Source organism: Falco naumanni, chromosome 8, assembly GCF_017639655.2.
Source record: "Falco naumanni isolate bFalNau1 chromosome 8, bFalNau1.pat, whole genome shotgun sequence".
Classification (NCBI taxonomy): Eukaryota; Metazoa; Chordata; class Aves; order Falconiformes; family Falconidae; genus Falco; species Falco naumanni.
This window is the reverse complement of record NC_054061.1, coordinates 51,657,418-51,682,096: the sequence shown is the minus strand read 5'-3', so window position 1 is coordinate 51,682,096 and position 24,679 is coordinate 51,657,418. Positions and strand designations below refer to the sequence as shown.

General features: G+C 41.2%; 1 protein-coding gene across 4 annotated transcripts in view; it reads left to right on the top strand.

The window, feature by feature from the left end:
* Window positions 1–20,689, top strand: part of BMPR2 (bone morphogenetic protein receptor type 2) — a 109,722-nt gene extending 89,033 nt beyond the window's left edge. The window contains exons 7-14 of one of the 4 annotated variants that reach the window (XM_040603084.1): window positions 291–405; window positions 2,045–2,205; window positions 3,955–4,102; window positions 5,022–5,158; window positions 8,803–8,975; window positions 10,059–11,338; window positions 12,743–12,823; window positions 13,125–13,235. In XM_040603084.1, coding sequence (XP_040459018.1) covers window positions 291–405; window positions 2,045–2,205; window positions 3,955–4,102; window positions 5,022–5,158; window positions 8,803–8,975; window positions 10,059–11,338; window positions 12,743–12,792 — 2,064 coding nt within the window. In that variant the 3' untranslated portion in view covers window positions 12,793–12,823; window positions 13,125–13,235. Of the gene's footprint in view, window positions 1–290; window positions 406–2,044; window positions 2,206–3,954; window positions 4,103–5,021; window positions 5,159–8,802; window positions 8,976–10,058; window positions 11,339–12,742 lie in introns of all 4 variants that reach the window. The other 3 variants (XM_040603081.1, XM_040603082.1, XM_040603085.1) reach the window with 3 other exon arrangements.
* The last annotated feature ends 3,990 nt before the right edge of the window (window positions 20,690–24,679 follow it).

Genomic DNA, 24,679 nt, shown 5'->3' with positions numbered 1-24,679 from the left:
TAAATCAAATGCGTGCTTTGCTTTTGTTTTGTAATTAATATAATTATTCCTAAAGGCAATCCCTGTTATTTTGTGATAAATTTTCTGTTCTGCTACTTTAGATGAAACAAATGGCAGCACTTGAAATTAATGAAACTTTGGTCCAGTCTGGTGTTTTAAAACATCTGGGTAAACACAGTTGCAGGATTACACCTTTCAGGAGCAGTGGGTAAAACTGACTGTCCTAAAGATTTTGAGTTGTTCAAGTGGGCAATGATTTTAATCCAGATTTATTTTTTTTTTTTTTTTAGGGTTCTTTGTGCAAATATTTGAGTCTCCACACCAGTGACTGGGTGAGCTCTTGTCGTCTGGCACACTCTATAACTAGGGGCTTGGCCTACCTGCACACGGAGCTACCTCGAGGAGGTAAGGCCAGGAGGGGATGCCAAGACGTTCAAGATACTCTTATTTCTATCAGGTAGTAGATTCCGGCTTTTCTTTTTTCTCCGTGACGGTACGGTGAGTAGGGAATGATGAATAGAAATAGAGATTACTCAGAACTTCTGCTATGTTCTTCCCTTCTGAACAATCCCACGTCATGGGCTCCATCTATGACACTTGTATGAAAACATGGAGTGAGAGCCAGCAGAGCCCCAGAAAAAGGGAGGAGGAGGAGGAGGAGGAAGCAGAGCAGCGCGGTGCTGCTGTATCATGGCAACAGATGACTGAAGACCTGAAGTGCTGGATGTCTGTCTAGCAGAGAGCAAACAGATGGGGTGTTCTGTTTGTTCTTGCAGTTCAGACACAAATCACCAAAGCAATTTCTAGTTTGTGTGAACTGTATACACAAAGAGAAATAATTAAATCCTCTAGCTCCGTTGTAGTTTGATTTATCATATCCCTTGATTTTTGTCTCAGGGTGTGGGCCCATCTTTGCTGCATGCAGACAGTACTGCTGGGCTTCCAGCGTTCTGTTAGAGCACCAGATGTGACAACCTACTGATTTATATCTTCTATCTCTGCTCATGTGCTTCAGCCAGCATTGCAGCAGCTGAAATATCATGATATTTCAGCAGATATAAAAGCAGATATTCTGAGATCTGTGATGTATCAGGCTGCAGAATATGGCCTGGCGCTGAAGCATTAGCTTTTTGGCAGTAAATGAAAGGATGGTGTCATTAATTCTGATCTTAAGGTGCTAATGTTAAGATTAAAATTCCATACTGTGTATCCCAAACGTTAAGCATCAGCTCTAGCAAAGAATGACGACTGAAGATGCGGTTAGATGTGCCAGGCTGAAAATACCTAAATCAGTATTCCTGTGGGCCATTGAAACTGCAGCTGTGATCTTAAGTTCATCATTTTGAAATGTGCAGACAGGTGTGTCCATTAGCAGCCAGAAAATGTGTAAACCTTCCATCATAAAGAAGAGAGAGCCATAGGCTGATCTATGAATGCTAGGAAGGAACTCATGGAATAGAATCAATTCCACAGTAAAGCCGGTTCTATACTGCTGGCTGCTTTACCAAAAAAATAAATTTGCATATAAACTAGGAAAACTGAAGTTATTCTTTGGAAAAGATCAGGGCACTTGCAAGATGAACATGTTCAGACTCTCTGGAATAATATTGTCTATGTATCTTCTGAATAGGTGCCAGTTCCAATCGTAACATAAATAGTTGATGCTGTATTTGACACGGGAGTGTGGATATGAGAGAGAGCATTTGGAATGGCTGTCAGGGCTGTGGCTGCAGGTCTGTGCTTAAGTACACAATGCCTCCCCTGCCAAAATAATGCCAAAATACCCTGGCAGGAAGCTTATTGGCAAACATTTAAACTGTATATAGCCTAGTATGTTGTATAGATACAGTGAAACTGAATGCCCGTCAGTTTTCTATAGATAGCATACTGTGGAGCTTATTATAAAGAAGCAAAAATGTTAGCTTTCTAAAAGATAAGTTGATTTTCTGTTTGTAATAGCTGAGCAGACATGATGAGGTCCTCTCATTTTGCCAAACAGTAGAACTGCTCAAATAGTAACAAGCACTTCCATATGTCCAAATAGACCATTACAAACCTGCAATATCCCATCGTGACTTGAACAGTCGCAATGTACTGGTAAAGAATGACGGAACATGCGTAATTAGCGATTTTGGACTCTCCATGAAGTTAACTGGAAACAGACTGGTACGCCCAGGTGAGGAAGATAATGCCGCCATTAGCGAGGTAAGTACAAATGAAGATACACCAGTGTGTAAAGGAAGACTAATTAGTGTGGAAGTAACACAGAAATATTTGTGCCTGTTGCTACATGGTTAATGTGAAGGTGGTACAATTCCTGTGAGGGGGAATTGCGGCAATATGAGTGAGAAATAGCTGAAACCTTGGTAGGAAGAAACTGGTTTTATTCTCCAAAGACTATCCTAGCATTTTGAAAGGTGATAGATTGGCAGCCCTGGAGACTGAAGGTTTCTGTGTGACGTATGAGAATGTGAAGGGTAGGTTTGGTTGACGCGTTGTTGGCTGATGATGTGGTACAGATCCCTTCAGTCTTGTACTGCAAGTATTAACTGAAGTCCAAACATTCTCTGATGGGTTTGCTGTTAATTTTTCCGATATGGTGACATAGCGCATTCTGCATCCTACAACCATTTCTCTGTGTGTCATCTGCAATTTTCTGGACTTTAAATGGATACAGCTGGGAGAATGAGTGCATGTAGAGAGACATGAACCAACTGAGAACATGAACAAAATAACAGGGGATGCCTGAAAGAGTAACTTATGGGAAAACATCAAAGAATAAAGATTGTTTAGGGAAGTGAAGACAGACAGAGGTCTTCAAATATATAAACAGCTGCTGCAAAGAAAAGGAATAAACTGTTTGCGTTCATTGTGGATAGGACAGCAGGTAACGGGATTATGTTGTAGGAGGGAAAATATAAATTAGTTATGAAGAAACCTTCCTAATCTGTAGAAGGCATCCAAGGTCTGGAATGGACTGCTGAGGAGGGCTATATAGAATTTGCATCATTTTATGAATTTAAGGAACAGATTGGGAAAACATCTGCTAGGAGTGGGTTAGAATGGATTCTGGGCAGAAAGAAGAAACAGATTTCTTAAGCTTTCTTTTTTATGATGCTGTGATTCAGAGAGTGGGGTTTTTAGCTGTTGTTTCCTTTTTTGTATAAGCATAGATATACTGTCACCTGAATGTAGGCTACTAAAATACGGAAATACACTCTTAAAACAAAGCATGGAAGTCCCTAATAGTTCTGTGTATTTGTTGTCTTTGTGCTTTTACAGAAAACCTTTACATTTCATTCAAAGAATGTGTTTCACAGTGCTTGTCACCTTCTCTTAGAAAGCATGTGCTACATTAACAATGCCTAGTGCCGAGGTCCTTTTATTAGATCTCCTCTTACTAAACAAAGAAACGAGGAAACCACTGTTTAAAATGCAGGGATATGGAATAGTCCTGGGACAAAATACTTACTGGGACATCACTACTTACAAGTAGTGATGGGTGATTGCTCTAATCAAACATATGTCCTAATGAAAATTAATAGATATCTTCCAAGACTGTTAATAACCTTTGAAGATGTAGGGGACAGCCTTGCTGACAGTCCAGGAATAAAGAGAACAGGTTCCTCGTCAGCAGCGTCCTCTTCCATTATGATACATGCCTTGGTGTTTAACAGAGTAATTCCAGAAAAAAGAAACATTTCTGCTATATCATATTGTATATGAGAACATTGAATAAGGGACAAAATTATTTTGTTTTGGTACATACAAAAAAGTGACAGAGCAGGGGAAGGGTTTTGTTATGACTAGGCTCCTGAATCTAGAAGCTGGGACTTGCATTTTCCTTAACTGTAGAAAATATCGAAGTAGGTTATTAAAAAAAATTAATCTCCATAATAAATTGAATTTGGAAATTGCTTTCTGACATGAAGGTTTCATTTTATGTTTCTCCAGGTTGGTACGATCCGCTATATGGCCCCAGAAGTGCTTGAAGGAGCAGTGAACTTGAGGGACTGTGAATCTGCGTTGAAACAAGTAGATATGTATGCACTAGGTCTTATCTACTGGGAGATATTTATGAGATGTACAGACCTCTTCCCAGGTAAGTAGAACTGAAAAAAATGTAGTAGTAGAAAGTGGTACCAGCAACCAAAGCTGCTCCCTAGCCATAGCTTTTTAAAGTGAAGAAGGGAAATAATTTTCTCCATTGTTTTTGCCATTAAGTCAGTGCCATCTAGCGTTCAAGACGATTGTTATCAATACAGTGTATCTGAGTGTGAAGCATGGTTCATGCTGAAAGACTTCAAATTACCTGTTTAAGCAGTTTGCAGGCCTTATGCAAAGTTCAATTTGAGCATTATTATTATCGTCCAGAGTTTACAAACACTGAGAGCTGGGGTGAGGGCAAAGGCAGTACTTTCAGTTCTTAGAACTGATAGAAGTGCCTGAAGCGTCTTTCAGACTTTCCTCATGAGAGAATGAATGAGAAAGTGCTGTGGTTTAATTTAGCCTTTAGTCAAGTCATGCTTTTATTTATGCTAGTGATGTTGAAAAATCAGGGGAATCCTCCATACCTGTAATATAAACCAAGAGGAAGTAGACTTCTAATTTTGTGTGACAACACCATCTCCTTCTCAAGATACAGCTTACAGAGTTATTCTGACATGCAGCGTTCTCTCTGTAGTGAATGTACTGCACTTCATGTGCAGAGACTTGTAATCTTGCTGGGCTTCTTCCCAGATGAATATATTCAGTCAGCAGTGTTTCACAGAAATTAGGTGTCATCCTCAGGCTCTCAGACATTTGAATGTGCCACTCAACCAGCAAAAACTAAAGATGCTATCCTTTGAGAGGTTGCTGAAAAACAATTTATTTGCAGTTCAGCTTTTTTTGTGAAGTTAGATTTTTGAGGAAAGTAGAGAACATCTCAACAGACCAACTTCGATACTACCTTTCATCACCTGAAAGCCCTTGCTCTGCCTTTTAGTCTGTGATATTTTCTTTCTTCCCTTTGCTAACAGGGGAATCTGTGCCAGAGTACCAGATGGCTTTCCAGACAGAAGTCGGAAACCATCCCACTTTTGAAGATATGCAAGTCTTGGTGTCTAGAGAGAAGCAAAGACCAAAATTCCCAGAAGCGTGGAAGGAGAACAGCCTGGTGAGAGACAATTTTCAAAGAAACAATCTTTTCACCAGATACGGAGTGACCTCACTTCTTAAAAGCAATTTTTGAATACATTCTTTTTTTTAAAAAAATTGTTAGTATTTAAGGTTTGGGAGCTGCTTCTGTCTGGACTTGTTAAATACTGAATTCATTTTTTGAAAAGCCATTTACATAAAAGTTAGATTTCTTTTAAGGAAAAGTACTGTGATTATTATTGGGTGCTGAAGTATGATATACAGAAGGTAACTTGTTACATTACTTGTTAGACAGTACCTGTACTATTGTGCATGAAAGTGCCCATATGTTCTCTGTGTGCATGAGAAACATCAAGGCATTTTCTGCCTTTTGACATCTATAAACTAATAACACCCTAAAACAGTTAGCAGAAATATAAATATACTCTTCCAAAACTTAAATCTATAAACATTGTAATAAGGTTTTTCTGAAGTTGTATAGCTCTCAGAATTTGCAGAGGCTACAGCTTCTAGCAATCATTTCATTATAACTGCATTAGAAACTTTATATGGCTTCATTTGATCTGCAATTTTTATTTTCAAGACTATAAACATAGTAATGTTGTTTGTTGTTTTGAATTAGTATAGATATGGCTTAGAGCCTTTCTTGCTGCTGCAGGCCAACAAGTTACGGCAAGTCAGCTGAACTCTGGTAAGAGTCTGTGTGCTTGCTTTCATCTGCAGCAAGGGTGAGGTAATGCAAATCCCCTTAGTTTAGGGGGGGTTGTTTGTCTTTTTTTACGAGCAAAGTGAAATGCAGACAGTTACTGGGTTCCACCTGATACATGGTAACTTCTTTAAGCTAAAATAGCTCAATTGCGAGTATGATAATGATGTATTTGGCTGTTATTTTAAAAATACTTCTGGTTATTCCCTTACTGAAATTACACCCTTCAATCTTCAGAGACTTTGCTAGTTGATAAGTGTGTAGCTACTGTGCAGATAGTGGGGAGCCTAAGGCCTCATCTATGCTGGTACTTGTAAATATGTATGAAACCATTTTCAGAGAGGAACATAGCCTCCAGTATTAACACTGTTGTAAAACATGTTGTAGCCGAGTTGAGGACTTTGTAGAGAGGTTTTTTACAGCCAGTCTGGGGTGGGGGGCAAGAAAAACCCTCAGCCAAACTGTATAGGAAATGAAGCAGCAACTGTTTTAACTGTAGCCATGTTGGCAAATGCAGTGTTGGAAGAACCAAGCTCGAGAGCTGTTTCTGAAGACAGTTATAACTAATACAGTTCAAGAAGGTTTGTTTCGTTTTGCAGACTACCATTTTAAATGTTAATTATGTTCTAACAAACTGATAGACTCGAGCAATATTAATGATCCCCATATTTAAACTGCCTAATGCATTCTTCCTGTTGTCACTACTTTTTTTTTGCAAAAAGTCAGAATAATAATAATGATGGTAAGTCCAGCTCTGAGGATGAATCCACACCATTGCTTTAAGAGAAAAGAAGAATAAGTAAACAATCTGTAGTTCTCTCATGGATATCAAACAACCTACTCCACCCTGTGCCAGTCTAGGATAACATCTGAATGAGCGAGCACTCTAGGGGAGATACTGTAGAAAACTACGCTCCAGTTAACCTCAGCCCGGACCCAGGTCCTAATCTTCTGTGTCTAATGTATGGGATAAAAGACTTTTGTCCGTTATTTACAGCTATGCTGACATGTTGGGTTATAACACTTTGCTGCAAATGCATCCGTTAGAGAAATTTTCCATTTTCATTGGAGAAATATAAATAAAAAGCAATGCTTTATTTTTTAGGTCACATAATTAAGGCACTCAAAAGATGTGGAGTCCTGTATTTATGATGACCTATGCAGTTTCAGCCTGCTTCTTGAACATAGGTGTTATGATACAGAACTTAATTGGCCGTACTGTTTTTCACAGTATAAGTCAATAATCTGTGGAGATTATGTGCATAAAATAATTCAAGGGCTGTGAACTGAGTTGAGATGTTAGCAGCATTCTTGTTGCATTTGCCAAAGCCAAAGCAGGGCCCAAGCTTGACTTCAAAGGTCAGGACTGTATGATATTAGTACCTATCCCTTCTGTCTTTTTTTATGAGTGCTAGAACTTCTAAATAGTGCATTGTAGTATAGATCTCTTTGAACCTGAAATTAATAGACAACACATTACTGCAGTAAATGTGAAGCTCTAGAACTTCAGTTTTGTTAACTATCTATATACAGTCATCACTATGCTTCTTTCACGATCCTTAAAACATCAAAACGAAAGGATCTGCTAGAAGAGAGGCAATATTAAATGAAACACTGGTTAAATATACTGCTGGTGAAACCTGTAAGGGAGAGTCTTACAAAGGGGTAGGACAGGAGATGAGGAGTGTCCAATGACTTGGATATGTCTAAATTGTGACTAAATCAAGTCCTAGAAGCCGAATGAAGGCTTTTATTCTGGGAGAGAAAATGGATCCAATACACTATGCTGTCATTGTCCCTGAGTGTGCTTCTAGACTCGTGTCCCTCAGCTAAGAGGGGTGTAATTGCTTATCCCCCCTTCGATCTGCGGTGGGAAGGGAGCTGCAGGGTTTGCTAGTGTGGGAGCTCATCCCCACCTGTGCAGCCGTAGCTGCATCACTGAGCAGCAGTGACTTGCCAGATGCAAGCAATGCCAGGAGCCCGCTCTGTGGGTGAGGAGCTCTTGGCTAGCATGCAGAGCTAGTCCTGTCTTTCCCTGCCAGGAGTGAGCAAGGCAGTTCTGGCACAGAGGCAGCCGGCAGGGCCCACTGAGTGCCTCAGTGCCCAGCTGGGACTGCGCACAGCCATTGGTGCTGGAGAAGTTAAAGCTGGGCTGTAGATGTGAGATGTTCTGGCAAACCGTATCCTTTCCATGGGCCACAGGCTGGCAACAGGGGCCACTAAATGTCTGCCTGGGTTTTGTACTCGGCCTGTAATGGAAGCAGAAGTGTTCGATGCTTGTAATTTCCGTTGTCTCCTCTCCAGGTCTCTGACCATATGGCTGCACGTTTTAGAGGTCTTGAGCTCTAATCCTGACTGCACCATTCACCCCACAGTGTGGTCCTGGGAAAGTGTGTCTGTTTCTGCTTCTCCATCTGTAAAGCAAGAGCAGCGATAGTGCAGACAAATTCACTGATATTTAGGGGGCATGTGGATGTTACAGTAGCGAACAGAGGAAGAAAAGCATGATGAAATGAGCAAGGCTGTGTTATTTGCATACAGTGCAGGGAAGCAAGGCAGAGATCATTAGCTGAATTGTGAGGACAACAATGACAGCATTTCCAGAGTATCATCAATCCTTAGTGCACAGCTTTCATAAGGTAGGGAGGGCGAGCTGAGTATGCAGTCATCAGAAAGGGCTGGCTGAAGGTTGTATGGGCATTGGTGAATGTAGCTTTTCCTAAGTCGTCGTCTTCCCAGTTGGGGTGGGTGTGTGGGGTACGATAATTCTAGACCTGCACATTGCTGCTGTTAGGGTAAACTAGCTTTGAATGGAATTGTCTGTCTTCTGTTTCTCTTTCTCACCAGTTTGTGACTGTTTTCATGCATACAGAATGCCGTCATAAAATAGTAAATTAGAAGCACAATATAAAAGGAAAATAATTTAAGATAAAGGGGTGTTCTTTGTCTCCTGGTAGGCTGTGAGGTCACTTAAAGAAACAATTGAAGACTGTTGGGATCAAGATGCTGAAGCTCGACTAACAGCGCAGTGTGCTGAGGAGAGGATGGCAGAACTCATGATGATTTGGGAGAGAAATAAATCAGTTAGTCCAACGGTCAACCCGATGTCAACTGCCATGCAGAATGAGCGGTAAGAAGAGAAAACATTTGGGTTTAGTCAGCAACCAATGCCCCATGCAGTGCTCAGCTCACTCCACGAAGGAGGCTAGAGCACTCTGCTAGCTTCACGTTTCTGCACACGTGAAGTGGGTGTGTTACGTGAGCTAGTCTGTATAGGCGTATTGCATGACGTGATCCCTATTACCTGTGTTCTTAAGATCTCCTATGTGTCCCCAGAATTCAGGCTCTTTTTATGTAAAGAGCTGTGCTGCTCACAGAGGAGCCTTTTAAACTGAACATAGGCAAAGTGTCTTAAACAGGCTTGCAAAGATACGAAGGGACTATGAATTGTCTTTAAGGACTCTTGCTAAACGATTCGTAAAACTTCTGCTAAAAACTGTGAATTTGCAGGCAACATGAGTTCAAGAAATCGTTTAAGTCTCAAACCTGTAACTTTTCAGTTGAAGAACCGCAGGGCCATCGTTTAAGTCATTGCTATTCTGACCTGAGGGAGAGAAGTGCTGCACATTCTCTGCTTATACATGATCCAGAGGGAGTGAGAATTTGCAGAACTGACATTAGTGCTTACTAATATACACTAGAGATCTGGATTTGAGAGAAGAGTAATGTTGCTGTATATGGCAGTGTTTATTGTCATGAAAAAAATTACGTTCAAATTGCAGAATACCTAAATCGTTAAAGTAATAGATTTTTCATGGTTTAGGACCTTGTGACTTTTTCTCAGCATCACTCTCTCCATCTTGTGTGTTGAATTCTTGTTGCCCTCCTTCAGTGTTGTTTTTCTGCAACCATACCAGTACCTTAGCAGTGAACTGGACAAACAGCATATTGGACAAATGGAAGAAAATTACTGTTATCCAACTTAGTTGTGTAAATAACAGCCATGACAAAATTGCTGTCCTAGTAAAACCAATTTTCTGGTACCCAGGATTTTTCAAGGAAGCTACTGAAAGATCTGAGTTTGTACTGTGTCTGTCCTTAGTTTATGCATGAAAAGAAATTGAAAGACATTCAGCTCTCTTAAATGAGAGGCTTTGTAATATGAGGTGATTTTTACATATATGATCTTAATATCACTTATTTTTTCTTAAAGGAATCTGTCACATCATAGGCGTGTATCAAAGATAAGGCCATATCCAGATTACTCTTCCTCTTCCTACATTGAAGATTCAATCCACCACACTGACAGCATCGTGAAGAACATTTCTTCTGAACACTCAATGTCCACTACACCATTGACTTCAGGGGAAAAGAACAGAAACTCCATTAACTACGAGCGGCAGCAAGCACAAGCTCGCATCCCTAGTCCTGAGACAAGCGTCACCAGTTTGTCCACCAATACTACCACCACCAATACTACCGGCCTCACGCCTAGCACGGGCATGACCACCATATCCGAAATGCCTTATTCGGATGAAACAAACTTACATACTACAAATGTCGTGCAGCCGGGTGGGCCTACCCCTGTTTGTCTGCAGCTAACAGAGGAGGACTTGGAGACAAATAAATTGGATCCGAAAGAAGTGGATAAGAACCTGAAAGAAAGCTCTGATGAGAATCTGATGGAACATTCGCTTAAGCAATTCAGCGGGCCAGATCCACTCAGCAGCACTAGTTCCAGCTTGCTTTATCCACTGATAAAACTTGCAGTAGAGGTGACAGGACAACAGGACTTCACACAAGCTGGCAATGGTCAAGCATGTTTGATTCCAGATGTCCCATCTGCTCAGGTCTATCCTTTACCCAAGCAACAGAACCTTCCGAAGAGGCCTACAAGCCTCCCTCTAAACACCAAAAATTCAACAAAGGAGCCAAGGTTAAAATTTGGTGGCAAGCACAAATCAAACTTGAAGCAAGTGGAAACGGGCATTGCCAAGATGAACACTATCAATGCTGCAGAACCTCATGTCGTGACAGTTACCATGAACGGAGTGGCTGGGAGAAGCCACAGCATAAACTCTCATGCTGGCACAACCCAGTATGCCAATGGCACGGTGCCATCTGGCCAGACAGCCAGTTCGGTAGCGCAGAGGGCCCAGGAGATGCTTCAGAACCAGTTCAGCGGAGAGGATAGTCGGCTGAATATTAATTCAAGCCCTGATGAGCATGAACCCTTGTTGAGGCGGGAGCAGCAGGTTGGCCATGATGAAGGTGTTCTGGACCGCCTGGTAGACAGGAGAGAGCGACCACTGGATAACGGCCGAACAAATGCCAATAACAACAACAGTAACCCCTGCCCAGTGCAAGACACAGCTGCAGTCAGTATCCAGAATGTAGTGAGAAATCCTGGGCAGACCCAGACTAGAAGAGCGCAGAGGCCTAATTCACTGGATCTGTCGGCTACAAATAGTTTGGATAGCAGTAGTATGCAGTGTAAGTGCCTGCAGGACTTGAACAGTTTCCCTGACACTTTTTTACTTAATAACTACGTGTGTCTGCTTGAATAGAAAATGCTTCTGTCTCTCCTGTCCTTCCTCGAAGCGTACTTACTAAATCCCATACAAATTTAATTTCTGTCAGCACAATTTAAATCATCTTGATAAAGTTCTGTCTCCATCAACCCCAGCACGTTAGGTCACTACCTTCCTTCCACATACATGGAGTAAATCTGTCCCTTTATAACCTGTCTACTCTGACTCCAGGAAGGGAGTGATTTCTAATTTTCATTATTCCTTGCAAGGCACCTACCTTGGCAGCTGCAAAGCACATTGAAAAAGCTTCCTATGTCCTCCTTCAGGGGCACATTACACCTTCTTTTCCTTATTTCTCCTCATTCTCTTAAGAGTAGCTGGCTCTAAGCTGCATTAATTAAAATAATTTATTATAATAACTACTTATATGCTTCATTACTTGTAAAGCAACTGATTTTACTGTGTAGCTCAGCCTAGACAGAGGGTCAGGCATTTTCTACTTTGCTATCTGAGCTCCAACAATTGTAGCAATCCTTTGTCACCTTACCATGTACGTATTAAAAATCAATCAAAGTAGTTAGAGAAGAAATTGATTTTAATAGACTCCTTCAGAATAACTGCCTTAAGAGTTTTACTGCCAAAGAGGTTGCAATGGGGCACTCTCCTTTTTACAGTAAGAAGGTAATCGTGTAGTTATAGTTAAATCAGGTACTTCCTCTGAGATTCACCTCGGGCCTGTTGGAGCTGTTGGAAGGTGTGCGTTTTTAAGAGTGCATTTTTAAAGAGAATTTATTTCCAAAATGCACTGTAGTCTTTGAAAAGTGCTTGCAAACCTCTGACTGTGTTTAGACAGATGCTGGGATACTAGTGAAATAATCTGTGGTGCCAGGCATATTTGGAAAGAAAAGGTTTAGAAACAAAACAGAACAAATCTTTCAAGAAATGTAGTTGAATATTCAGCAGTAGAATGTTAAAGCCTTCCTTTTAAGTAGGAAACCCTAATTTTGTCTTAACATGTTGACTTGAGTTGAAATCTTATTGAGGTAAAGAAAAAAGATTATTGCAGTAACTTTCTTTAATTGAAGGTTAAATTAAAAGAAAGGATTTGAAGGTTATATAAAGTTTGGTAACAGTCAGATTTCTGCTGCTGAAATTTTGTCATGATTAAAGTTGCTTTCGCCAGTTGTACAACCAAACATCCCAAATCCTGACTTAGGATCTTGACAGAGAACGGACCATTTTGTCTTCAGGTGAAATGCTTTGCCAGGTTAAGCAGGATTAGGGGACCTATGATTTAATTATGCTATTAAAAGTTTAGCCTTTGCCGTCCTGTAGTAGCGACATTTTTTTGTACCTCCCATTGCAGGTAATATAAGATACTATGATTGCAAAAGCCCCTCAAAAGTCAAATGCTGATTCTGCTGTTTGATGCCAATGTGCATTCAAGGTAACACAAATTACTTCACTGAAGTAATTTCTGACAGAGAACAGAATCTGACCCCTTGTTTTAGTGGCAGCTACTGTGGTTGATAGACCTGCCATGCCTCTGCCACACAGTTGATTCGTGTGATAAGATTTTGTTCTTTTGTTCTGTTTTGCATGAGTAACAACCCTGGACTCTCCAGTCTAATCTTATCTTCCTCATAATACTATTTTCTGCTCTGTTTTTATTTTTTGTTTGGGTTTGGTTTTTTCTTTTTTTTTGGTTTTGTTTTTTTGGTTTTGTTTTGTTTTTTCCCTCTCTTTAGTAGGTGACTCTTCACAGGATGGCAAATCGGGCTCAGGAGAAAAGATCAAGAAGCGTGTGAAAACTCCGTACTCACTTAAGCGGTGGCGTCCTTCAACATGGGTCATCTCCACCGAGCCGCTGCACTGCGAGGTCAACAATAACGGCAGCGACCAGGCAGTCCACTCCAAATCCAGCACTGCTGTGTACCTTGCGGAAGGAGGCACTGCCACCACAATGGTATCTAAGGACGCAGGAGTGAACTGCCTGTGAAATACTTTAAAAGCCGACAAATGACCTTTTTTTTGCATTATTTGAAACAAACGTGCAGAAGACATTTTAAAAAAAACTGCTTTCTCCTCCTGTCAGCAACCCGTACCAAGGACTCGCTTTAAATAGATTTCAGCTATGCAGAAAATTTTTAGCTTATGCTTCCATATTTTTTTATTTTGTTTTATTTTTTGAATGTTTTTGCACTTTTATTTAGTATCGCTAAAGTTAAGTCTGTCTGTTTTGACCACGGAATATATATATGTGTATCAAGAATGTGGTCTCAAAATATTTTTTTAAAAAAGAATAACAAAAAAAAGTATTGCTGATAATCAGTTTGGACCAGTTTCTTAAGGTCACTAAGATCATAAGCAGACTATAAGACAGGTTTGACTGCAGTGGTGTCTTGTAACCATGTTTTGATTTCTGTGCACAAGGTAGTCTGTATATTTCTATGTTACAAAGTGTATTCTCTTTTGAACCCCCTGTTTTTCTTGTGTCATGTTGAAATGTGCAATAGTCTATAGTTCACAGTATGCTTTATTGAAAAGTGTGTTTCTAAAACTGCCACATGTTCCCCGTTTTGTATTTGTTAATTTTTCCCTGACAGTTGAGCAGTCAGCTAGTCATGACAGTGAACTTTGCACACCGTAGCCAGCTTGAAGCTGCCTATATCACATTGTGCTCTGAGGTGACAACGCATGAATTTTCCCCAACTTGAAAGGGCTTTTAAAAAGGAACAAAAAAAAATCCGAGCTCAATACACTTCCTTTGATCCTTCCAAATCAAAATGTGTTTCCTTTATAGTAGTAGATGCTAGCCTGTGAAGTTCTGAATAACAAAACGTTGAACAAATGTAAGAAAACCATGTCAGATGGTTTTTTCCTTTTTATTTTCTGTGCAGTTTTACCCCCTGTATTTATGTAAAGGCTTATTTAGATCACTAATGATGTACTTTGAAAAATACATTTTATTCAGAAATCTTAGTAACTGTCATACTTAAAAGCTCTAGTTAAGACAGGTTGCGAACGCGTTCTCTTTACACAGAGGAAGAATCATGAATCTTACTTGGTACAAAACAGTTTTGTGATGAGTTGCAAATTTGTCCTGATTTACCTCCTTACAGAGAGTCTAGGGTAAAATCAGCCTGATTACTTAAGCAGGTAGGTGCATCCTAATTGTCTGTTGTTGCTGGGTTGAGTTGAAACTTGTTCTCCCTTCAGAGTTTTTAGAGCCTCTCATTCATCTTTTTAAAATTTACTGCATGCTTTTAAAATTCATGGTTATAAGTGTTTGCAGGGGAGGGTTGGGGTTTTTTCCCTCTGCTTAGACCCTTCTTTCAGTTTGTATGTGCATTGATTTTAGGTGTCAGTGGACACGAATGTAATACCTATTGAGTGAGATAAATCGGTTTTTCACCATCTCAAGTAAACCCTACCTTTTTTTAGAATTATTGTTTTTACTGTTTACTCAAAGGAAATTAATTTTCTTATTGGTCAGGACCTGCTTCCACGTAATAAATATCCTTCCCCCTGAGAAGTATTCTTTCTGATTGAAAACACTTCAGTAAAAACTATTGAGATAAACAAGATATAATACATGTCTGTCTTTGGTACTGAGTAAAGTTTTATCACTTTATCTGAAAACTGATGATGTTCAAAGAAAGAAAATCTATTCAGCCAGCCTGCCAAACTCCTGTGGCAGGATACTGGCAGCAAACAATTGTCTCCCCCAGCCTGTCTCCTTTCAGCTGACTGAAACAGATGCTCTGTGCTTTCAAGCTCATTTGTTTCCTTGCTGTTACATTATTTCCTCCCCACACCTCAAGGTAAACTTTGCCAGCCCTGTTTGTCTATATCTGGTGATACAACTCCCGTAATATATGCCTTGCTACATCTGATTCTTGCTGTTTCCTAAACCCCCTTGTTTATGCTTGATTGCTATGATTTTCTCTTGTAATGCTTCTTAATGTTTCTTAGATTCTCCTAGATATCTCCAAGAGATAACTTTAAAAATCCAGACTTCGATTAAGTGTAGTTGTAGAAATACAAGCCAGGAGGCACAGCCTAGGCTTCCTGTGTTCTTCAAGCACCAGTTCAAGTAGCACCTTCCGCCTCTGAGGCATAATTGTGTTATCTGCCCGTATAAATACACAGTTATATCTCCCCTCTTCAAAATTACTGCCTTTCTCTGGTTTTACTTCTAATTCACTCTCTGGCTTCCCATCTGCTCCAATCTCGCATCCCAGATGTTGAAAACCTGCCAGTTGCTCAGCTGGGTTTCAAGACCTGAATCAGAATTTTTGGCATTCTGTTCATAATGCTGGCTGGGGTTTCCTTCTCTTTTGGCCTTCTTTGAGTCTCCATTTGAAATACGGTATGCTGTTTTGTGATCGTCGCTTTATCATGCATATTGAAGATTCTTCACTCCTTTCCCAATGACTTTTTCCTTTGCCTTGCATGTATCATCAGCAGCATTTCAGAATGTGGGCTGAAAAGCGTATTTAGGACACTCTTATCTAACTTGAAACACTCTGGGGAGAGAAAAGTTATTTGCTCTGGCTGCTGCTTCTTTCTGCTAAGACAGATTTGTACCAGTCTTCTAGCCTTTCTTTCAGGCCGATCCTTTGTAAGAAATCCAAGTTTTTTATGCTCAATGCAATCAAAATCATTATGATACCAGATGAAAATGTTCTTCTACAGTCTTCCTTAAACATCCTTAAAGTAAACCTAATGGTTTCTTTTCCTTTATCTGTTTCTGTCTCTTGCTGGAGGGCTTTTGGGATGAATTATTAGTAGTAGAAAGTACTGGCTTTGTAATCTACCATGGATAAATAGAATAAAAATATGTACTTTATTGGAAAATACCCTATAGATTGAATAGAGAAAAAATATTTATTTGTAAAGTTCAGTCAAAACAAACTCTTGAGCAGGTACCACAATATTGTAATTGTAAACCTACTGTAAAACAGCTAGATGAGATCAGTTTAGCAGTTTGGTTTTAATGCTTAAATTAGTAATGCCCCTTTTTTGCTCACAGCACATAATCCAATCTCCACAGAATACTTTCTCTGTAAATTAAATGATACTTTATTTTATCTTATACCACGGGGAGTCATCCTTAACCAAACAAAATACATGTAAGAGAGAGAATTCTACAGATCGGTCTCATGCATAGTTGATAAATGTACTATAATCAGGGGAGACAAACGTGTTTTATTTCTTTGTGGGTTTGTTTTCTTTTGGTTTGGTTTTGGAGGGTTTTTTTTTAAGAAGAAAGGATAATGATAAAAGTTGATAATTTTATATCAATTTCTCATGTATATTGCAGGCAAGATAAATATAGCAAAATGAAAATAGAATGATAGTGTAAATACCTATGAATTGTGCCGCTGTCAAATAGGCAACAGTAGAATATTTGCTATGGTAATTTATAATGTATAATTCAAGTAAAATTTTAGAGCAAACATTTGTGATGTTTGTATATATAAGCCAAAATCCAAAATCTTACTGGTTTTAGAAATCATGTGCTAATAGAAGCAGAAGAGTTGCTTAGGTTAATGCATTGTCTCTTTTTCCGTTTCCTATAGTAGAGATGCTCACCAACATAACGTGATTTTCAGAATGTGAATTCGAACCATTTGAACATGCCTCATAGTCAGATTTATTTTCTTCTGAAATTGGTATTTACAAATCGGATTATCTGCAACACTTACCCTGAATTTACTTATAATGCTTTATAGCTTCATGTGCTAAACAATTAGTTTTAAAAATTCCTTTCTTGAAACTCTAGGATGCTCTTAAATTGCACAGCTAAAGATAAAGGAATTCCTCATTTAAAAGAAAACCAATCGACATTGTCATCATTAGAATATTCTCAGAAACAAAGCATGTTTGTTTGTATTTTGCTTTCTTACTGCCGTTCATTTGTGTCTTGTTTCCATGTAGAAAATTACCTAATTTTACAAAGCAAGACAGTTTCATTTTTTTTCAGTGGACTGGGGACAAAAAAAATGCAAGATGGTTGCTGGCCGGTTTCAGGAACCAACCAACCATCCTACCAAAAAAACCCTCCTTATAAATATGTTCAGAAAGTACTTATCTTCCCATCTGTCAGCTTGCTCTAAAAGAAATCTTTAATCCTACCTGCCTCAGAAAGGAGAATAAGGAAGTTCTGTATTTGTATGGAATAGATTATTGGGCCAAGTTTAATAATAATGAAATTGCTACTTAAAAAATACATATGTACACATTGTATATGCCCTAGTTTGTGTTCAGTGATTTTGCTCCAACGATACTCCTTTTCTAAATGTTAAAAAAATAATAGTCCGCTAATGTAACATTACTAAGCCTATGTTCAGATTATAATTTTCTTTCATTAAAAGTATTCAAAAGATCATAGCCATTCTGCTATTGAAACATTAGTATGGAAAGTTCCAGCCTAATTAGGGAGAATTTAAAAACTCACATATTTAGTTCATACAGGAGAAATTCATTATGCTGTAATTTTTACTTGTGTAAAAATGATGGCAGTTCCCATTGCTGAAAGTGGCTGTTTTTAAGTCATAAAAATAATAATTGCCAAGCACAGTAGCATATACGTGACCTGGTGTCTGATTGGAAAATTTGGAGCAGCTTATCAAAGAAAATTGAAATAGAATTGATTAGTCTGTGAAAGTTAATAGACTGGACAACTTAGTATTTTGCATAAGTTTGGATTATTCACATTTTTCTGTCTGGTCTCCCACTATCCATTTTAACAGATAAATATATTAACCTCCTTTTTTAATATGCTTATTATTTTTTTGTTCAACTTTAAGCCTTTCTTCAGTGAAAAAGCTATACATATTGCAGTGATGCCAAATGTATATTTTTTTAATGTAAACTCTGTATGTATTTAGATGCATATGTGTGTCGTGCATAAATTCCAGGATAAAATTCTGTGAGTTACAGCATCAGACGGTAGCACTGGTAGCAAGTATAAGGTTCTTTTTCATATGCCATTTTAAGTTGTCTTCAGTGCATCACAGTAAGATTGGGATCAGATTGTGACAGTCCGGTAGCACACGATCTCCCATGACAGATTTGTTCCTGATTGCTCAGATGGAATGGATTTATGAGAAAGAGAGAGAAAGCTGGGGGGATGCACGTGACAAACTTCACTGAAGCTGAGCAATTTACGGTACCTCTTTTAAACATCAAAAAATAACCCAAAGTACTAAATAAACGGTGATTTTTACAAGGCTTTTTTGCGTAGTAGCTGTAGTTAACGTGTGTGGTTGCCATTTAAACGTAGTATTTTAGTCCATTAAATCCAATTACATTTTAGGCTTCTATCTTGTCATATAAAACTGTAGCTGTAGAAATACATCCCTTTTTGGATCCCACCTCCCACCCCATCCAAGTAGGCTCAGTTTCGATGTGAAATAGTAACAAGTCAGATTGCTCATTTTGAGGTTTCTTCTGTACTGACTAAAATGGGTAGCAGAACTTCCACTTCTGATATAACAGATTTAAGCGCTTCCGCAGATCGAAGTGGGAGTTGTGAAATCAGCATCCCATCGGCTGGCGCTTGGGCGAGCTGCCGCTGCAGTCAGAGGAGTCTGCCACTGGTTATGGGCACAGGAGGGTTGGGTTCCGCCAGCAGTGGTTCGAAAAACTTCTTGGGAGGATTAGCCCTTGGGAATGCTAAGGTGGGATGCGGGACCACCAGTGAGCCCTGGCTGCTAACGCGCCAAGGTGTTAGCTGATGTCCGGGCTGTCCGGCGGGTCAGTGCCAGTGCGTGTTGAGAGGGTGGAACTGCACCAGTGGGAGCAGGAAGTTTCAAGATACAGACTCATTTACACCAAAGCCCTTTAGTGTTGATCTGGACTTCATGCAGATCCAATTTAGTGGCCGCTGTGGTGTGTTACTAATACCAATTATTTTTTATGGCAGTTTCTATATTATTTCGCTGTGGTTTAATATACATAACGTGCGTAACGAGCAGGAACTAGGTGGAGTTACGTTAGGTTATAACGTATTGTCAGATACTTCTAAAAGCCTACTGATCAACAGTTGTGTACATTTGCAAGTCATTCAGTTGGTTAACTTTAGTGCATACATCCTGCTTCAACAAGCGCAGTAACTAACTAGCATAGTAAGGAAGGATTTCTTCAAAGTTCTTGCAGGCTTCTGCAGGTATGTCACAGGTGCATACATCCATCGGGGCATAGCATCTTGCCTGGTAACTATTCTAAAGCAGAAATAATTAGCCTCTATAACTCCCTAGTTTTAAGGTCTCCCAAAAGTCAATTTTTGTAGCCCATTCTCTTGTTTTTAAGACAGAGCAAAAATGTGTGTGGTTTATTTCTAGAGCACTTGATTCACTTTTTTTTGTGCTTCAGAACTGTATCATGAAGTATCACACTTCAATCTTGTTTATTCAAAAGTAAAGAAAGCAGTTAATGTTTCTGTAGTTTGTAAAACAAGTCACAAGAACAAAGAAACAGGCAAGCCCAAGTTATAGCTGACTTTTGTTTGTAACTTTTGAATTTCCTAATTGGTGACTCTTCTCTTTCTTTCACACTGTTGAAATGTATTTAAAACAGTTTGTATGTAATGTTTCTTGTCTGCTTTTTGTCTCTAGAGGAAAAGTGTGCTCTATTCACATTTATATAAGCTGGAATCATATTTTACGATCACTGTTGATTATTTTCCCCCCAAGTGCAGTATAAGAGGAAAATGAACGTGGCAAAGACTGATTTCTAGGGTTTGGTCTTCTGTAGAAGCTGAAATAAGGAGATGTGAAACTGCCATTTTCCTTACGAAAGACTGTAAAGACAGCATTACATTACTTTCTGAGCGAGCTTTTCTGGGGAAGAGGGGGAGAAACCCTAGAATATGGAGTCTCATCAGAACCCTTTTGTTAACGGGTATTTTTGATTTTTCTGTCAGATGACTGAGGAAATATCATGTATGAATTTATAAATAATTGCTTTCAGTTATTTCTTTTGTATAAGCTGCCCAATACCCTTGCTATGCTGTATAAGTTGTGTTTCATGGAACAGTGTGAGTATGAAATAAAAAGCTAATTTTTGTTTTTTAATCATCTGTGGATGCCACTATGAAAGCTGACATTGTTAAAGCCACTACAGAGTTTTCTATGAATACTTGTAAGAATTGCTTTGTTATATATAAACCTAAATAAAGAGATTGTATTGATACAGAGACATTGGATAAGAACATTTAAAAGGCTATTCTTTAGCTCTAAAAGAAAAGGCTTGCTGTAAAATGGTGCATTATTCCATTTATTAAAGATCATATTAATGACAAAAAGCATGGTCTTTTGTGGGTTTTTCATGGGATTATTGTCCACGAGTAATAAGACATGCTCACAGGAGTGAGAGGAAAACAAGCTCCTGCTGCAGCTGTGTTTTGTTAAGGGATAAGGAACTGCTTCGTAACGGAGGGCTGCGTGGGACTTGCAGGCACCTGAGGCATGTGGCAGATGGCACACGGCAGCGTCACCAGGTAGAAGTGTGAGATAACTGGGGCTCGTCACTGCGCATCAATGCGGTGCCTCTGCTTGCGCTTTGCCCATTCTCACCGGGCAGCGGGTGAGGTGCTGGTGTTGGCAGCTAAGCACAGTTTTGTAGGCATTTCAGAGCAGCAGGCCTTACAGGTGGCTTCTTGTCACACCTTGTCTGCCTGCTTAAATGCAGAAAAACGAAGAGGGAAAAGAAAAAAAAACAACGAAAAACAAAAAAGAAGACAGGATAAAAAGGTGTTAAAATTCCTCCTATTTTGGTTGGGCTGCACTTGGCTAGAAGTCAAGGTTGGGGGCAACCAGGCATGTGGGGAGGGGAACACAGCAAGCAACAACCTCTGTAGGTGGGAAAAGAATTAAAATAGCGGCTCCCTGTCCTTCCCACACGAACTATTGCACTCCTTCCCCTCCCTGTGAGGAGGCAATGTCAGGGCATGCTCGCAGGCAGGAGCTTTCCCAGCCCAGAGTGGCTGTCCTGTCCGACAGAACCAGAAGAGATGGCTGAAGTCAGTAGCAGAACCCTGCAGGTGTCCCCCGCTGACGGGCCTGAGCCAGGAGCTGGCTGCTGTGCCTCCTGCAGGGAATGTGCTGGGAAGAGGCGGCTCTTATCTTCACCACGGTCTCCTTTGTTTTGCTTCCTGGTGTTTTTCAGCTCCTGATGCGAGACCTTCATTTTGAAGGAGTTGTCTGGGATTTGTTACTTTGCAATGAAGAGCTCTTCCACTGCTTTCCCTTCTTCCGATCGTGCCTGTGAGGCACTTCAAGCTGAGCCATTACCTGGAATCGCTGCCACACAAACGGTAGCTACACTCTGCCTGTACGCAGGTGAGGCCGTCCACTTGACCTCATCTTTTTATCTCCAGTGTGACCGTTCCTAAGCGTGAGGGAGTTGGTGCCCCATGGCCAGATTGCCGCTAAGGCAGGCAGCAGGGTGCCGGGCTGTCGGATGTGGATGCTTGTCCGTGTGGAGAACAAAGGGAAACGCATGCAAAATGGTCCCGAGAACTGAGTATCACCCCCACTAAGTCACCTTCCTGACCAGAAGGAAACTATTAAGTCTTCCCTTTAAACAGGAAACAAGCCCCACCTTTCGCTCCCTTTCCAGCCATGCAAAGCTAGCTGGGCTCTGGGGCAGCCCCTCTGCCATGTGGAGGGGACTCGGGTCTCCTCGGTTCTCCTTCTGGAGCTCAGAAGAAGGGCGCTGCCACCACCCTGCAAGCTCACGTGAGCAACAGCCGCCACAGCTGCCACAGCTTTGAGGCAGCCTTACACAAAGCGCTACGAAACACAGCTTAGTGCCACGTCACCGGAGCAGTGAGCCCCTTTTCCTTTGGTTCCACTCCCAGCGTTCCTGGGTTTGCCTTGGCCTCGGGAAGGGGTTGCACATCAGCACCAGCTCCACAGCATGAGCATCCCAGACCCCACAGTGCTTGTGTGTCAACACGCACCTTGCACCTTAGAGCACTGTACTGTGGGACCCCGCTGGCTCCAGCGCTTCCCATCACACACAGATGGGTGGGACCCATCCTCCACCCTGGTTGCTTCATTGTTTGTATCTCTTCTCCATACTTAATTCTTGTTATTTTTCTCTATCCACAGTGATGATTTCTGCAAGCAAATAAAGTGGTGCCAGTCTTACACCTCTGTAGCCAAAGAACTACCTCCAAAACGCAAAGGAAGGAGGCAGACTGAGGAGCTGCATCTCTTGTTCTCATAGATCAGGAGGCAGCGACACAGCGAGGCCAGCAGCGTGTGGCTGAGCACCTGCCTGTGCGGCAAATCGCCCCGGTCCCACAAACGAACCTAGAAAGCCCTGGCTGCAGGGGGGGACGGTGGCGAGCCCTGCTTCCCCTGTGAGCAGGGGGCAGACTCCGTGTTCCAGGCTGGATTTGCAGCTGCCTGGGGGGGTTCTGCCTTTAGAAAAGGATTAGGAGTTGAGGGCAGTTGCTACAAGGAGAAGGTCCCTCCCTGAAGGAGAGCGCTCTGCTTACAGGCAGTGGCTTGCTGGCGGCTCAAGATGGCCGAGCAATACGGCCCACAGGAGACAGAGGCTGGCCGGCCAGGCCTTATTACCTGCGTGTGGGGCTCTAAGGACAATCCCACAAAGCTCTTTGTATCCAGAGGCCTCAATGACATTGGCGGGAGCCTGAGACCTCTCAAGCCTTCCCAGAAACGGCTCCAAGAAAGCTGGGTTTCTCCTGAGGTTGTAGCCTAGTCAGGGAGGGTCAGGAGGCCCCAGGGACGCCAGGAGCTCTGAGAACCTCATGAAGCTCTGGCTTCCCTGGGACACAACAGGCCAGTTCCCCGCTGCCCTGCTGGCCATCCTGCCTCTGGAGTGGGGCAGAGAGGGTGGTGGCAGCACTGCAGCAAGATGGGGAAGGATGCTGACCTGATCCGTGCAGAAATAACAAGAGTTCCTGCATGCCCTTTCCTCCGTCGCTAGTGCCCTGGATGGAGGGGCTGCTGCCACCAAGAAAGGCTGGCGGGCAGCTGTGACAGAAGGAGATGTTCTCTCTCTGGCAATCACCACTCCTTGCCGACAGCAAAAGCAGCCAAGTCCTGCCCTACCCCGGCAGGTGTGGCTGAGTCTTATTCCCAGGGCATCCGAGAAGCCTTGACTGAGCTCTGCAATAACAAAATGTAACTGGTGAATTTTACCGATATATTTTTTACTGGGTGCATGAGCTATGCAGGCATAAGCAATAGTCTCCTCATAGATTTCCTTGTGTGACCTCATATACTCACCTCAGCCAGCTCTTTCCTGCAGAAATAACAGCCACTTTTATTCAGCTTTTGCTTTGCTAAATGGGAAATGAACGTAAAACAACAATAATTATACTCCCCTTTGTTCCAGAGCAGCGATGCAGCTGCAGAATGTACTTTGTGGAACGCAGCCACGTCAGTCTTCCATTTGTTTCCATTCAGGGTTTTTTTCCCCATTTACTTCTTGCTAATTCTGATGTTATGGAAATTCTCCACGTGCAGGAGATTATAGACATCTGCTCGCTGCCATGACCCAAGGCACGTTCTATTGGATAAGAAGGTTAATTTTCCACAGGCAGGAAAACTTGACTATACCAAAATGTTTGTATCTGTATAAATTCAGCTTTTCATGTTAGCCTGAAAGGTTGTCATTCTCCATCCAACAAGAAGTTGAAACATTTTGATTCCTAGAATTTAAATGCACTTGGGTCTTCTGCTTTTATGTCAGGGGATCTTCTTCTTTCATCTCTCAGTACCATAGGGAAAGTCTGTGAGAAATCCACAAATGGTGATCTGAGCCAAAGTCATGCTTTGGGGATCACTCATCCCTCTTTTACAAAAACAACTAATAACGCTGCCTGAGGACAGCTGGTCTGTGGAAGATGATTAAGGAAAGCAAGTCTGAGCGTCTGAGCAAACAGCGTTTCTAGATGGGGCTCGCATGGGCACTGGAAAAATGTTAAGGATGCAAATGTTGAGAAAGGTTGGAAACACCTGACCCAGGCACATTTCAAGTCCTGATGGGAAAGACAGGAGCCTCCCAAGACCCTCTATCATGGTCCAAGTGCCTTTTGAGAATGAGGACGTATGCCCAGTACAGAGTAGGCACGGTTTGGGCAGAAGATGGGCAAAAGCCAGCAGGCAGTGTCTCAAGCGCACGAGGTGGATTTGAGGAAGGGGAAAGAACATGGAGGAAGGATAGAGATATTTGTTTCAGGAGTCAGCAACACAGCAGGAAAGTATTTCTCTTTGGCCCTATTTGTTCTTGCCGAGTGCTAATAGGAAAGGATAGCACA